The 16,955-nt window shown below is 50.1% G+C and overlaps 1 protein-coding gene across 1 annotated transcript in view; it reads right to left on the minus strand.

The window, feature by feature from the left end:
- The window catches only part of dhx16 (DEAH (Asp-Glu-Ala-His) box polypeptide 16), a 38,045-nt gene that overhangs the window by 2,314 nt on the left and 18,776 nt on the right, over positions 1-16,955 (minus strand). The window contains exons 14-20 of the mRNA XM_078535870.1: positions 13,833-13,973; positions 12,524-12,686; positions 11,296-11,414; positions 10,709-10,776; positions 9,283-9,445; positions 8,489-8,650; positions 1,560-1,733 (exon numbers count right to left, since the gene is read on the minus strand). Coding sequence (XP_078391996.1) covers positions 1,560-1,733; positions 8,489-8,650; positions 9,283-9,445; positions 10,709-10,776; positions 11,296-11,414; positions 12,524-12,686; positions 13,833-13,973 — 990 coding nt within the window. The remainder of the gene's footprint in view (positions 1-1,559; positions 1,734-8,488; positions 8,651-9,282; positions 9,446-10,708; positions 10,777-11,295; positions 11,415-12,523; positions 12,687-13,832; positions 13,974-16,955) is intronic.

Below are 16,955 nucleotides of genomic sequence, written 5' to 3' on the forward strand. Positions count from 1 at the left end.
TCATTCAATAAGATCATAGCTGATATATGATATGATTGCGGCTTTAACTCCACTTTCGGTCTGCACCCCCTACCCCCCCACCCCCTCCAAAACAACCCTTAATTCCCTTGTCAATCAAAAATCTGACAACCTCTGCCCTGATTATATTCAACAGCCCATGCAGTCCATGTCTTAATGCAGCAAGACCTGAACAATATCCAGGCTTGGGCTGTCAATTGGCAAGAAACATTTGTGCCACACAAGTACCAGGCAATGACCATCTCCAACAAAGGAGAATCTAACCATCTCCTCTTGACATTCAATGGCATTACCATCGCTGAATCCCCCACTATCAACATCCTGGGGGTTACCATTGACCAGAAACTGAACTGGACTAGCCATAGAAATACTGTGGCTACAAGAGGTCAGAGGCTGGGAATCCTGTGGCGAGTAACTCACCTCCTGACTCCACAAAGTCTGTCCATTATCTACAAGGCACAAGTCAGGAGTGTGATGGAATACTCTCCACTTGCCTGGATGAGTGCAGCTCCAACAACACTCAAGAAGCTGGGCACTGTCCAGGACAAAGCAGCCCGGTTGAGTGGCACCCCTTCCACAAACACTCATTCCCTCCACCACCGACGAACAGTAGCAGCAGTGTGTACCATCTCCAAGATGCACTGCAGAAATTCACCAAGGCTCCTTCGACAGCACCTTCCAAACCCGTGACCTCTACCACGTAGGAGGACAAGGGAAGCAGATACATGGGAACATCACCAGCTGCAAGTTCCCCTCCAAGCCACACACCATCCTGACTTGGAAATATATTGCTGTTCCTTCACTGTCGCTGGGTCAAAATCCTGGAACTCCCTCCCTTAACACACTGTGGGTGTACCTACACCACATGGACTGCAGCTGTTCAAGGCGGCAGCTCACCACCACCTTCTCAAGGGCAATTAGGGATGGGTAATAAACACTGGCCTAGCCAGCGATGCCCACATCCTTTAAATGGAAAAAAAACCAGCCTCCACTGTTCTTTAGAGTAGAGAATTCCACAAGCTAACGACTCTGAGAGAAGGAATTCCTCATTTATCTCTTAAATGGGTGAGCCCTTATTTTCAAACTGTGCCCTCTAGTTCCAGATACCCCCACTTGAGGAAACATCCTCTCAGCATCTAGCCTGTCAAGTCCCCTCAGGGTCTTATGTGTTTCAATAAGATCACCTCTCATTCTTCTAAACTCCAATGAGTATAGGCCCGACCTGGTCAGCCTTTCCTCATAAGACAAGCCCTTCATCCCTCTCTGTGCTTCTAAAGTTGCCTCGGTGTGGGGACTGAGTTTGGGTTGGAGGGGGATGGGGAAGATGAGAGGGCAGGCTGGCCTGGCGATGCTCTCCACAGGTGAATAGCTGCCAATTCTCACTGGGCTGGGCTTATGCCGGGGTACTCAGGATGAGGCACCAGAGTCAACCAGCGCCCTGAAGGCTCCTGCGGAGGAAGCAGGAAATAGTAATGTAGAGAGAGAGAAAGAGAAAGAGAGAGAGAGAGGGAGAGACAGAGAGAGATCGGGGGAAACCGTACCTGTCTCATGAACTCCTTAGTGGTGAAGACGAGCTCGTGGTAGATGAGCCATCGGGGTTGCTCCTCGAACAGGCTGCTATTGGGATGGATGTAGACCGCTTGCTGGTGCTTCACCGTCTTGTAACCAGTGCGGGTGAGCCGGGCCGTGTGATAGAAGAAGCCAGCGGTGATAGCCTTGAGGCAGGGGGGTGAAGAACCGTATGTAAGGACACTGTCTGAACACACCATCTTCCCAAACAAAAACAGAATTACCTGGAAAAACTCAGCAGGTCTGGCAGCATCGGCGGAGAAGAAATCAGTTAACGTTTCGAGCCTTCATGGCCCTTCGGCAGAACTGAAGCATAGTTAGAAGAAGGGAGAAATATAAATTGGTTTAAGGTGGGTCGGAGGGGGGGGGAGAGAGAGAGAGAGACATTGAGGGTGTGGTGATTGTGGAGATGAGCAGATAATCAAAAGATGTCACAGACAAAAGGGTCAAAGAGGTGTTTTGTCTGAGAAAAGTGCTAATTAAGAATGGAAGACAGGATATTCAAAGTACAGCTCTAGTGGGGGTGGGGTGGAAAGGCTAACAAGGTTTTAGTTTTAGATTTAAAAATAATGGAAATAGGTGGGGAAAGAAGAATCTATATAAATTATTGAAAAAAAAACGGGGGGGGGGGAAGAAACGGGGTGGGGATGGGGGGAGGGGGAGTTTAAGATCTAAAGTTGTTAAACTTTATTTAAAGTTAAACCTTGTTAGCCTTTCCACCCCACCCCCACTAGAGCTGTACTTTGAATATCCTGTCTTCCATTCTTAATTAGCACTTTTCTCAGACAAAACACCTCTTTGACCCTTTTGTCTGTGACATCTTTTGATTATCTGCTCATCTCCACAATCACGACACCCTCAATGTCTCTCTCTCTCTCCCACCCCCCCACCACCCACCTTAAACCAATTTATATTTCTCCCTTCTTCTAACTATGCTTCAGTTCTGCCGAAGGGCCATGAAGGCTCAAAACGTTAACTGATTTCTTCTCCGCCGATGCTGCCAGACCTGCTGAGTTTTTCCAGGTAATTCTGTTTTTGTTTTGGATTTCCAGCATCCGCAGTAGCTTTTAGCTTTTTGTTTTTACACCATCTTCCCAACTGGTTCCAGTCACTGGGAGCCCATTACTCAGGCCGGCTAACGTCCAGAATCAGCTATTCCCCCCTCATTCTCGCTCGCAAATTACCACATCCATTGAATAAAATTTCAAATAGCTTGCCGTGGCGGGATTTCACAGAAACATATACCACAGAAAGAGGCCATTTGGCCCCTCGTACTCGTGCCGGTTCTTTAGCAGATATATCCAATTAGCCTCACTGCCTCCTGCTGTTTCTCCGCCATCCTGCAAAAATGTTTCCTTTTCAAGTATTTATCTAAATCTCTTTTGAAAGTTAAGATTAAATCTGCTTCCCCCTGCCCTTTCAGGAAGCGCATTCCAGGTAAAACAAAATGATCATCTCCCCCTCTGGTTCTTTAGCCATTCATCTTAACTTTGTGTCCACTGGTTACCAAACCCTCCTGCCACTGGAAACAGCGTCTCCTCATTTACTCAGTCCAAACCCTTCGTAATTTTGAACATCTTGATCAAATCTTGCCAGAACCTTCTCCACTCTAAGGAGAGCAATCACCACTTCTCCAATACCTACACATAACTGAAGCCCCTCATCCCTGGCACCATTCAGGACTGGCCAATTTGAATTCACATCTAGCTGACACTATAATCACTGCACAACCGTATCCAATGCTCAACTCCAGTCAGACTGCTGTGGGATACAAAATCAACACCGGAATTGGTGCAAGAAATTTCATACCAGTTTCTCAACCAGAGTAATATGGCCAGTCCCGTGTGCGGTTAGACAGATCTGGGGTAGGCAGCCTGGCTAGAGATGGGCACATTCAATACTCCCCCAACTCTGCACAAACAAGAGCAGCAGCCTCACTCTACCTGAATGTGACCACGTTCCACAGTTTGTCACAGTCTGGGCCCACACAATGTGGGCTGAGGAGACAGGGAGGCCCCAACAGCTGCTTCCACCACCAAGTAGCCTGGAGCAGGCTTCTGCATGACCTCCGTTCACAATAGCACAGCCTCCTGATTCCCCATCCTCAATAACAGGACCACCTCAACCCGACTCCCCACACCCTCAATAACAGGACCACCTCCTCCCGACTCCCCACACCCTCAATAACAGGACCACCTCCACCCGACTCCCCACACCCTCAGTAACAGGACCACCTTCACCCGACTCCCCACACCCTCAGTAACAGGACCACCTTCACCCGACTCCCCACACCCTCAATAACAGGACCACCTCCACCCGACTCCCCACACCCTCAGTAACAGGACCACCTTCACCCGACTCCCCACACCCTCAATAACAGGACCACCTCCACCGGACTCCCCACACCCTCAATAACAGGACCACCCCCACCCGACTCCCCATCCTCAATAACAGGACCACCTCCACCCGACTCCCCACACCCTCAATAACAGGACCACCTTCACCCGACTCCCCACACCCTCAATAACAGGACCACCTCCTCCCGACTCCCCACACCCTCAATAACAGGACCACCTCCTCCCGACTCCACACCCTCAATAACAGGACCACCTCCACCTGACTCCCCACACCCTCAGTAACAGGACCAGCTCCACCCGACTCCCCACACCCTCAGTAACAGGACCACCTTCACCCGACTCCCCACACCCTCAATAACAGGACCACCTCCACCCGACTCCCCACACCCTCAATAACAGGACCACCTCCACCCGACTCCCCACACCCTCAATAACAGGACCACCTCCACCCGACTCCCCACACCCTCAATAACAGGACCACCTCCACCTGACTCCCCACACCCTCAATAACAGGACCACCTCCACCTGACTCCCCACACCCTCAATAACAGGACCACCTCCACCCAACTCCCCATCCTCAATAACAAGACCACCTCCTCTCGACTCCCCACACCCTCAATAACAGGACCACCTCCTCCTGAATCCCCACACCCTCAATAACAGGACCACCTCCTCCTGACTCCCCACACCCTCAATAACAGGACCACCTCCACCCGACTTCCCACACCCTCAATAACAGGACCACCTCCACCCGACTCCCCACACCCTCAGTAACAGGACCACCTTCACCCGACTCCCCACACCCTCAATAACAGGACCACCTCCACCCGACTCCCCACACCCTCAGTAACAGGACCACCTTCACCCGACTCCCCACACCCTCAATAACAGGACCACCTCCACCGGACTCCCCACACCCTCAATAACAGGACCACCTCCACCCGACTCCCCATCCTCAATAACAGGACCACCTCCTCCCGACTCCCCACACCCTCAATAACAGGACCACCTCCACCCGACTACCCACATCCTCAATAACAGGACCACCTCCACCCGACTCCCCACACCCTCAATAACAGGACCACCTCCTCTCGACTCCCCACACCCTCAATAATAGGACCACCTCCACCCGACTCCCCACACCCTCAATAACAGGACCACCTTCACCCGACTCCCCAAACCCTCAATAACAGGACCACCTCCTCCTGACTCCCCAAACCCTCAATAACAGGACCACCTCCACCCGACTCCCCAAACCCTCAATAACAGGACCACCTCCTCCTGACTCCACATCCTCAATAACAGGACCACCTCCACCTGACTCCCCACACCCTCAATAACAGGACCACCTCCTCCTGACTCCACATCCTCAATAACAGGACCACCTCCACCTGACTCCCCACACCCTCAGTAACAGGACCAGCTCCACCCGACTCCCCACACCCTCAGTAACAGGACCACCTTCACCCGACTCCCCACACCCTCAATAACAGGACCACCTCCACCCGACTTCAAACACCCTCAATAACAGGACCACCTCCACCCGACTCCCCACACCCTCAATAACAGGACCACCTCCTCCTGACTCCCCACACCCTCAATAACAGGACCACCTCCTCCTGACTCCCCACACCCTCAATAACAGGACCACCTCCACCCGACTCCCCACACCCTCAATAACAGGACCACCTCCACCCAACTCCCCATCCTCAATAACAGGACCAGCTCCTCTCGACTCCCCACACCCTCAATAACAGGACCACCTCCTCCTGAATCCCCACACCCTCAATAACAGGACCACCTCCTCTCGACTCCCCACACCCTCAATAACAGGACCACCTCCTCCTGAATCCCCACACCCTCAATAACAGGACCACCTCCTCCTGACTCCCCACACCCTCAATAACAGGACCACCTCCACCTGACTCCCCACACCCTCAATAACAGGACCACCTTCACCCGACTCCCCACACCCTCAATAACAGGACCACCTCCACCCGACTCCCCACACCCTCAGTAACAGGACCACCTTCACCCGACTCCCCACACCCTCAATAACAGGACCACCTCCACCGGACTCCCCACACCCTCAATAACAGGACCACCTGCACCCGACTCCCCATCCTCAATAACAGGACCACCTCCTCCCGACTCCCCACACCCTCAATAACAGGACCACCTCCACCCGACTACCCACATCCTCAATAACAGGACCACCTCCACCCGACTCCCCACACCCTCAATAACAGGACCACCTCCTCTCGACTCCCCACACCCTCAATAATAGGACCACCTCCACCCGACTCCCCACACCCTCAATAACAGGACCACCTCCACCCGACTCCCCAAACCCTCAATAACAGGACCACCTCCTCCTGACTCCACACCCTCAATAACAGGACCACCTCCACCTGACTCCCCACACCCTCAGTAACAGGACCAGCTCCACCCGACTCCCCACACCCTCAGTAACAGGACCACCTTCACCCGACTCCCCACACCCTCAATAACAGGACCACCTCCACCCGACTTCAAACACCCTCAGTAACAGGACCACCTCCACCCGACTCCCCACACCCTCAATAACAGGACCACCTCCACCCGACTCCCCACACCCTCAATAACAGGATCACCTCCTCTCGACTCCCCACACCCTCAATAACAGGACCACCTCCACCCGACTCCCCACACCCTCAATAACAGGATCACCTCCTCCCGACTCCCCACACCCTCAGTAACAGGACCAGCTCCACCCGACTCCCCACACCCTCAGTAACAGGACCACCTTCACCCAACTCCCCACACCCTCAATAACAGGACCACCTCCACCCGACTTCAAACACCCTCAGTAACAGGACCACCTCCACCCGACTCCCTATCCTCAATAACAGGACCACCTCCACCCGACTCCCCAAACCCTCAATAACAGGACCACCTCCACCCAACTCCCCATCCTCAATAACAGGACCACCTCCACCCGACTCCCCAAACCTTCAATAACAGGACCACCTCCTCCCGACTCCACACCCTCAATAACAGGACCACCTCCACCTGACTCCCCACACCCTCAGTAACAGGACCAGCTCCACCCGACTCCCCACACCCTCAGTAACAGGACCACCTTCACCCGACTCCCCACACCCTCAATAACAGGACCACCTCCACCTGACTTCAAACACCCTCAGTAACAGGACCACCTCCACCCGAATTCCCACACCCTCAATAACAGGACCACCTCCACCCGACTCCCCACACCCTCAGTAACAGGACCACCTTCACCCGACTCCCCACACCCTCAATAACAGGACCACCTCCACCCGACTCCCCACACCCTCAATAACAGGACCACCTCCACCCGACTCCCCACACCCTCAATAACAGGACCACCTCCACCCGACTCCCCACACCCTCAATAACAGGACCACCTCCACCCGACTCCCCACACCCTCAGTAACAGGACCAGCTCCACCCGACTCCCCACACCCTCAGTAACAGGACCACCTCCATCCGACTCCCCACACCCTCAATAACAGGACCACCTCCACCCGACTCCCCACACCCTCAGTAACAGGACCAGCTCCACCCGACTCCCCACACCCTCAGTAACAGGACCACCTCCATCCGACTCCCCACACCCTCAATAACAGGATCACCTACCCCCTTTCCCCCAGTACCAGGACCAACTCCCACTACCCCCCGCAATACCTAGACGAGCTCCCCCTCCACCCCTCAATACAGGGAGCAGCACCCTTCCCCCCGATACCGAGACCAGCTCCCCCTCCCCCCCGATACAGAGACCAGCTCCCCCTCCCCCACAATACAGAGACCAGCTCCCCCTCCCCCACAATACAGAGACCAGCTCCCCCTCCCCACAATACAGAGACCAGCTCCCCCTCCTCCGATACCGAGACCAGCTCCCCCTCCCCCCGATACCGAGACCAGCTCCCCCTCCCCCCACTACCGAGACCAGCTCCCCCTCCCCCCAATACCGAGACCAGCTCCCCCTTGCCACCAGTAACAGAACCAGCCCCTCACCCTCCTCTCAATAACGGGGAATGCCCTCATGATCTAATCGAGAAGTTTAGGACTATGAAAGGAATCGATAAAGCAGATGGGAAAATTTTCCTCTAGTGCCAGGGACCAGAAACCGGGGGAAATGACCTTAAAGTCAAAGGATAGCCTTTCGGAGGCGATGTGAGGAAGTACTTCTTCACACAAAAGCCTCATGAAAAGTTATACCTCTCTGGCCCCAAATAACTGTGTAGGCTGGAACTCAAGTGGAAATTTCAGAACTGAGATTGAATGATTGTTAATGGTTATGGGTAATGAGGGTTACAGGCCCATGCTGGACAGATGTGGTTAAGGTACAGATCCATCATGGTCTAATTGAATGTCTCAAAGGGCTGAATGATCCTCTCCTATTCTGATGTTCTGGCTCTAACCACCCCCAACTCTGATAATGGGAGCAGCTCCTGCACTCGCCGAGCTGCTTACAACAAGGTCTTGGGATCCAGTGAGCCACTGCTTCAGATCCACACACCCACCTTGCGGATGAGGACGTTATCGCCAGCGGAAGATTTCATCTCAACCTCAATCCTTTCCATCAGCCCCTCGAGCTGTTCACGCACATCCCTGGCTCTCCGCATGGAACGAAACTGAATGAAGTTCTCGTAACACCACTGCGTTGAATAGCCGCTTTCAACCCACTGCAGGGGAGGGGGTACGGTTGGGTTTGGGGGGGTGGGGGTAATGCAGAAAGACAGGTTTACATAACCCCTGAATACGAAGACATTTACACAGTCCCCAAATACAGGGAGAAATAAACAGTCCTTGAACACAGGGTGAATTACACAGGCCCCGAATACAGGTTGAATTACAGTCCCCGAATACAGGGAGAATTACACATTCCCCAAATACAGGGAGGATTACAGTCCCCGAATACAGGGCGAATTACACAGTCCCCAAATACAGGAAGAATTACACAGCCCCCTGAATGCAAAGATTTACACAGCCCCCTGAATACAGAGAGATTTACACAGCCCCCTGAATACAGAGAGATTTACACAGCCCCCTGAATACAGAGAGATTTACACAGCCCCCTGAATACAGAGAGATTTACACAGCCCCCTGAATACAGAAAGATTTACATAGTTCCCTGAATACATAAAGATTTACATAGTTCCCTGAATACAGAAAGATTTACATAGTTACCTGAATACAGGGGAAATTACATAGTCCCCAAATACAGGGAGAATTACACAGTTCCCTGAATAAAGAGAGATTTACACAGACCCTGAATACAGAGATTCACACAGCCCACACACCTGGACCTGCTCACCTGTGTATAAACATTCAGCAGCACCAGGTGGTCCCCTCCAGGTAGGAAGAAGTTCATGCGAGCATTGTCTGCATGCACCACCTTGTCTTTGGGTCGGTAGAAAATAGCGTTGTTGACCGACAGCATGGCTGCGATGGTTAGGATTTCCTCCGAGCATTGGTACCTATGGGGGCAGTGGAGGAGCAATGAGTACATGGGAGTCAGTGGCAGCAGCCTGTTCATGTGGCTCTCCCGCCAAACACTCCCACAGCCAGGCATTCAAACATAGCTACAAGGAAACATTAGAAAGAATGAGGTTGTTTTCTTTGGAAGGTTGCGGGGAGTTTTAAAAGGAGGTGTATAAAATTATGAGAGACATCATTGACCAGGGGGCATAGATTTAAAGAAATAGATGGAAGGGTTAGAGGGGAGTTGAGGAGTAATTTTCTTTCACGCAGAGGTTGGTGGGGGTCTGGAACTCACTGCCTGAAAGGGTGGTAGAGGTACAGGCCGTCATCACATTTAAAAAGTACTTGGATATGCACTTGAAGTGCTGAAGCCTACAAGGTTACAGACCAAAAGCTGGAAAGTGGGATGAGATTGGATAGCTCTGGATAGCTCTTTTGCGGCTGGCACAGGCAAGATGGGTCGAAAGGCCTCCATCTGCGCCATAAACCTTCTATTTTTCTATGAAATGGTGTGAACAAATTAGCTGCTGCAAGATTCCACAAAAAGCAGTGGGGCTACAACCAGATAATCTGTCTTAGGTGTTTGTTGAGGGATAAATATTGGCCAGGACACTGGGGAGAGCTCCACAGCTGTTCGAACAGGGCTGTGGGATCTTTTACGTCCACTCCCTCAGTACTGCACTGGAGTATCAGGCAAGATTTTGTGCCCAAGGTCTCTCGAGTGGGATTGAACCCATGGCATTCTGATTCCAGAGATGAGAGTATTAGTCACTGAATCATGACTGACACCAAACAACAGAGATTCTGATCCCCAGTGGGAGTACGGCGTTGAGATAAGGTATCAGCCATGATAATATCGAATGGCAGAGCAAGCTTGAAGGGCTGAATGACCTACTCCTGTTCCTATTTTCTATGTTTCTACATAAGTGGGATAAGCTGTAATGGTTAGAGAAACCTAATAGGCGTTTATAACTGAGATACACTGGCTATGGAGGTGATGTTATTGAGGTATTTAAAAAAATTAAACAATACAAGTGAATTAAACGCTAGATTACTACTACTAGCTAATGACAAGAACCAAACAGATTTTAATTAATCAAAAGCAACAGTTACAGATATCAAGAGGAACTGATCTCCCAGCAGGCTGGCTGAGGGAATAGTGGGTCGCTCAGCTATGTGAGCTAGAACAACCCTCACTGAGTTGAACGGCCATTTCTCTCCCTTACCCTTGGCGCCAACAAGCGTTAATCACTACTTACTTCTCAGAGGCCAGGATCATTTTGGACAGCATGGGGTCCACAGGGAGCTCTGCCATCCTGCGACCAAGCTGGAAAGACACAGAGACAAGGAACGTTAGGGAAACAGGACACAAGAGAACACTGCCTGGAATCGGGAGAGATGCCGTAAGGGGAGAAGGAATGTTGTTGTAACGCTGCATTGAGGAACTCAGGTGGTGGGGGGGATAAAATTAAGCCCATCTCCTTGAGATATATAAAATAACGCAATGATGCAGATGAATTAAATCCTTACATCAGCACCAGGGCTGACGCAAATCTGGAAGTTACAGTGAGTTGACACCAAGCTTGAGTTTTCTAAGCCTGCAAATTGTAAGAGGAGGGCACAACTGGAGGTGGTTAAAAGCTCTTGGAAAGAACAAGTTAGAAGTAGAAAATGGTGCAATTGAGTCTCGATTGCAATGTGGTGAAGGTGAAGGATGGATGGGAATGGGTATTTGCAGCTTGGGGAGGGTGCGGGGGAGAGAGAAGGGAGGTTTCAGAAGGGGTTCAGGGTAGGAAGAGTTTCCACTAAACTCCGCTATCCCACCCTCCCCAGCCGCGTGCCTTACCTTGGTGAGCTCTCCGAGGTGGTTAAGAGCTCCCAGGGCGTACAGCTGCTCCAAGGCCAGCACAAGGGTCTCATGAGGAGGGGGGTCCATGAAATCAAAGTGGATCAAGTCGTTGATTCCTGGAAGGAGCAGAGGGCAGGTGTTAAATGGGCTCCCTGCTGCTAGTGCCGTGAGATGGGCAGCAGGCAAAAGGTGCTGAACAAACAACAGCTGCGTTGTAACAGGAATCCGGGCAGCAACAGGCGGATCGGTTGCTGGGCAAGACTAAATCCACATCGGCTGCTCAATCATTAAACTCACCATGCAGGGGGTCGGATAGTGGAAAGTCAAAACACAGACACAAGTGCTTTCTGGTCAACCCCTGAACTCACTCCATTCACCTGGATATTGGGCCAGTCAAGACACATTCATGGAGAGCAAGTGCCGGGTAACTGAGAGGATTGGTATCAAGCACTGAACAAAAAAACTCAAGCGTGAAAACTCAAAATATTACCAGGTTGAGTCGTACAAGTGACCATTTCCCCCATCACTCTCTCAAAGGTGTTGTTAAGGGGCCCTATTCTCATCCCACTTCCCCAAATACCCTCTTCCTTCCTTTAAGGTGACTCACTGGGCAGCACACTGGCCTCCCAGTCAGAATGTTGTGGGTTCAATTCCCATTCCAGACACTGGAGCACAAAATCTGGGCTGACAATCCTAGGGGAGCACTGAGGGAGTGCCACACTGTTTGGAGGCGCTGTCTTTCGGATGAGACATTAAGACGTTTTCTCTCTCAGCGGATGTAAAAAGACCGCATGGCACTATTTTGAAGAGGAGGAGGGGAGTTCACTCTGGTGCACTGGCGCAATATTTATCCAAAAATTGCTGAAAAGGGAGACATGTTGCCCAAGGTTCTCGTCTTGCACTCCATCAGGACAAACGCAAAAATGCCAAATTTCAGACAATCACAACAATTTATACTACAGGAGAAAAGGGTGCTGAGTCATTGGCAAGTCGACTCTGACTGACCAAGGCGCTGCCATGGAGAAAGCAACAGGGGAGCTGTAAGTTCCCCAAGCTCTCGGGTAATTCAAAAATAGGGTACACAGTGCTGATTGTGGAATCTTGCTGTACACGTTAGGCTGCTAGAGTAAAAACAGTGACTACATTTGAAAAGGGCCTCATCGGTTGTTAAGCACTTTGAGGTTATGAAAGGTGCTGTATAAAAGCAAGTCCTTCCTCTCCTTACCTAAACTCTTCAGCAGCAGCACCACGTTGCCCAGGTTTGTTCGCTGTATTTCCGGGATGGATGTTTCCTCCATCTCATGCTTGAAGGCCCAGGCTGTGTAGAGACGGAAGCACTTCCCTGCTGCCACTCGGCCAGCCCTGCCAGCTCGCTGGTTAGCCGACGCCTGGAGATACAAGGATTACAGCGTCAATGCCTGTTGTGCCCAGCTCCCACACAGGGGCTAATGCTTCTGGTGCTGTCCATGACTCCCCCACATGTTAACTCTGATGACTGGGAAAATCAGGGCTGGGGCTGTGGAACGGTCAAAAATAATCGCTGTTCGATGGTCGTTCTTCCTACACTTCACAAGGCCCATGTCCCTCATGTTTTATACCCACTCCTTAAACATCGACTTGCCTTGCTTCTAACAGATTTAATGTATGCTGATGTCAGCTATGGCTCACTGGGTAGCTCTCTTGCCCCCAAGTCAGAAGGTTCAAGCTCCTCTCCAGGGGCCTTGAGCACACAGAAAGACAGACATCTTTATATACTGTCTGTCACAATCTCGGGTCATCCCAAAGCGCATTACAGCCAATGAAGCACTTTTTTTGAAATGTAGTCACTGTTGTAATGCAGGAAGAGCAGCAATCAATTTGTGCACAGCAAACTTACACAAACAGCAATATATTAATGACCAGATAGTCTTCTTTAAAGATGTTGATTGAGTGATAAATATTGGTCAGGGTGGGTAGGGGGTGGCGGGGGAGAAATAATCTAGGCTGACCCTCAAGTGCAGTGCTGAGGGAGTGCTGCGTTGCCAGAGGTGCCAGCTTGCAGGTCAGATGTTAAACCATGTCTGCTCTCTCAGGTGGATGTAAAATATCTTGTGACACTATTTTGAACAGGAGTGGTTGTGGTTTTGTGTGTGTGTGTGGAGGGGGTGCGGGGGGGCGTTGGTGGATATCTCTGGTGTCCTGGGCCAATATTTATTCCTCAACCCACATTGCAGACACTGATGATGTGGTCATTATCACATTGCTTTTTGCAGGAGCTTGCTGTGCTCAAATTAGGTTGCTGCGCTCAAATTAGGTTGCTGCGTTTCCAAGACTAAAACAAAAATGAGTTCATTGGCTGTAACGCGCTTTGGAATATTCTGAAGTTGTAAAAGGGGCTGTGTAGACAAGTCCTTTTCTTTCCACGTTTTTCAGTTTTGTATTTCTCCCTGCCACTTGTGCTCCCCCCCACTGCCCAACCCCCAACACTTCCCACCCCCACCAGTGTCCCTAACCCAGGACCTTCCACCAGGTGAATGTGTCACCTCAGTACTTACCTTGGAGCAGGGTGTGACGATGAGAGACTCCATGCCTGTACGTGCGTTGTAACTCTTCTGCTTGCAGAAGCCGGGGTCAATCACGTAGATGATCCCGTCAATCGTTAGGGAAGTCTCCGCGATGTTGGTGGCCACGACGACCTGAGCGGTGGAGAGGCAATGGGGGTGGTGGTGGTGGGGGGGGGGGGGGGGGGGGGGGGGGGGGGGGGCGGTACCAGGGGGAGAGAAGAGAGATCTTGCATTAATAGAACAACGTCGAGCTTAATCGCAGTAGTGGTTCAATGTTCGGGGAATTAGGTCCCTGGAGGCAGCCTCAATCAGGTCTTGGGAGTCACAGACATCCTGTTATGTGCCACCCAACTTGCTCTTGTGTATGCTCTTTCTCGAAATCAGTGTCATGAAGCTATTAATGTGTATAAAGTTATTGGAAATTATTTTAAATTGGACTTGTAGTGGGATCTGTGGGGGGGTGTGTGTGTGTGTGTGTGTGTGTCTTAATTGGATGAAAGCCAGCTAGGTGATTTGATGTATATTAGTTTTGCGATGTTAACAGTAAGGTAAAGGGTATGGTAAGGTAAAATGTATTTGCATTTTGTTGAATAAACATTCAAAGGCTGGGGGTGAATTATTGCACCTAGCTAGGAGACACCAATCAATATGTTTATATTATGAATAAAACTGGTACTATGAAAGGGGTTTTATTGTTAGAAGAGGTGGAGTTAAAAGGCCCTGGTGATACAATGAGCATTTACATTCAAAGGGAAGGCTAGGTATATACAAAAGAGCTTTGTGTAAGGCAGAGGCATGTAAGATCTAAGCCTGTAAGCCTACCACTGTGTCTGCGAAGGAACAAATTGAAAGGAACCTTATTTTGAATTCGTAAGATAAAATGTGCTTTGCCTGGTGTCTATTTAAGTCTATGGGTTATTGTTGCCTTGGGGAAGATTACTTGGGAGTGATTAATTTGGGGATTTGTTTAGTAGTTATTATGGTAGTCATTTGTAAACATGTGTATGTATTTAATACCATGTAAGATTAATAAATGTTTAATTTAATTTATATAAAAAACCTCTGGAAGCTTGGTGGTTTCATTTCTGAATTCAGAATTGCATCTCAAACATACTAATTGAAAGTATAGGTTATGACAGTCGTTTGAAGTTTCCCTCTGGGATTTTAAATAACTCAACCTTTACCAACTGTTGTGTCATAACACTCAGGATGAAAGTTTTTAAACATTAGCAACCTACTGACAAGGGAAATCTCCACCCACTCCCTGAGGGTGTTTGTTCCTAAAATTCTAGATTCATTAGTCTTTTTAAAATTTATTCTTTCATGGCATGTGGACGTCGACCAGCGATTGTTGCCCAGCCCTAATTGCCCTTGAACCTAGTCGCTTGCTCAGCCATTTCAGAAGGCAGTTATAAGTCAATCACATTATTGTGAATTCTAGAGTCACATTTAGGCCTGACCAGGTAAGGACGGCAGATTTCCTTCCCTAAAGGACATTAGTGAACCAGATGGGTTTTTACAACAATCATAGTTGCTTGGTCAGCATTACTGAGACTAGCTTTATATTCCAGATTTGTTAATTGAATTTAAATTCCACCAACCGCTGTGGTGGGATTTGAACCCGTGTCTCCGGAACATTAGCCTGGACCTCTGGATTACTAATCCAGTGACATCACCACTATGCCACCATCTCCCTCAGAGAGAGATAACCAGTACACCTGGGACAGTTGCCTGTGCTTCAAGGGCTGGATTGAGGCTTGGGATGGGGCGCGGATGAGGTGGGGGGAGTGGGTGGTGTGGGGAGAAGTTCTGATATGGCCCTAGGGTGATCCTCCTGTTCGAAATCAAGCTCTTCTGCATCTATCTGCTAATCTATTACTTTGACAAATCAGCAAGCCCAACAATTTACGTTGTGACCCGCAAACAATGTGCCCACCATGTGCACTTTTTATCAGCCAGATTTGGCACACCCTTCTTTATTCCTCTGTTATAGTTCATTGGGTAATACTTGTACCCGAGCCCGAAGGTCATGGGCTCACGTCCCACTCCAGAGAGACTTGAGCCTAAGGTCTAGGTTGATGATGAGATGTTAAACCGAAGCCCTGTCTATCTTCTAGGATGGACGTTAAGTGATCCCATGGCACTACTTATAAAACAGCAGAGGAGTTATGCAGGGTGCCCTGCCCAATATTTATCCTTCAATCAACATCACTATTTAGTCATTATCATATTGCTGCTTATGGGGCTTGCTGGGCACAAATTGGCTGCTGCATTTCCCAACGTTACAATGCCTACACTCCAGTGAAGTACTTAATTGGCCGTAAAGTGCTTTGGGATGAAATGAGGTCGTGATGGGTGCTATATAAATGAAAGTCTTTCTTGTTCAAGGACCCTCACGTGAGTCATTCTTCCTGACTGACACGGTTGCCTCCACTTTCCCTCTTTAGGGAGTGACGATCCAAATTGTCAGCTTTGCCAAATCTTGGTGGCCACAATTCTGCCCCTCATTTCCAACCCTCCATGCACAAGTGAACGGCGCCAAGTTAGGCCAAAAAAATTATGAATTGTGAGGGTACGGGGCTCTCGCAGGTCAGTGGCAAGTGCCACTTCGAAGATAATGCTGGCAATCCTGGCCAAAGGGGGAAGCGTCATGGCGCTGCAGTTGAGGCGACAGAGGAAAAGGTAAATCACACAGTGGCTGTTTATGGATGCCAAGTTGGTTTTTGTTACTGTTGGAGAAACAGGTACATGAGTGAGGCATTTTCAGCCCCTCCAACCTGCTTGACCATTCAAATGCATCATGGCTGAGCGAGACTAGGTGATGTGGAAAATTTAGGGAGGTGAGGAGTCGCACGTCGAGGAGGCCATGGGAAAGAATGAGTGGAAGTAACAGGTCAAAGAGATATAGATAGCAGATTGAATGCAAGTGAGGCAGTTGGAATGCACCACTACCAAAGACCACGCCACTAGGTGGTCGAAGGGAAAAAGAATAAAGGGGCACAGGTAAAGGCGGAGGGCACATAGATCACGGTTCACGTGAAGGTAAAACACCAAAATTGACCAGTTAGGCCCAGCGCGCTGTTCACCTGTTTTAATATCTATGAAATTCTACGT

The sequence above is a fragment of the Cetorhinus maximus genome, unplaced genomic scaffold (assembly GCF_964194155.1).
Source record: "Cetorhinus maximus unplaced genomic scaffold, sCetMax3.hap1.1 HAP1_SCAFFOLD_718, whole genome shotgun sequence".
Lineage (NCBI taxonomy): Eukaryota > Metazoa > Chordata > Chondrichthyes > Lamniformes > Cetorhinidae > Cetorhinus > Cetorhinus maximus.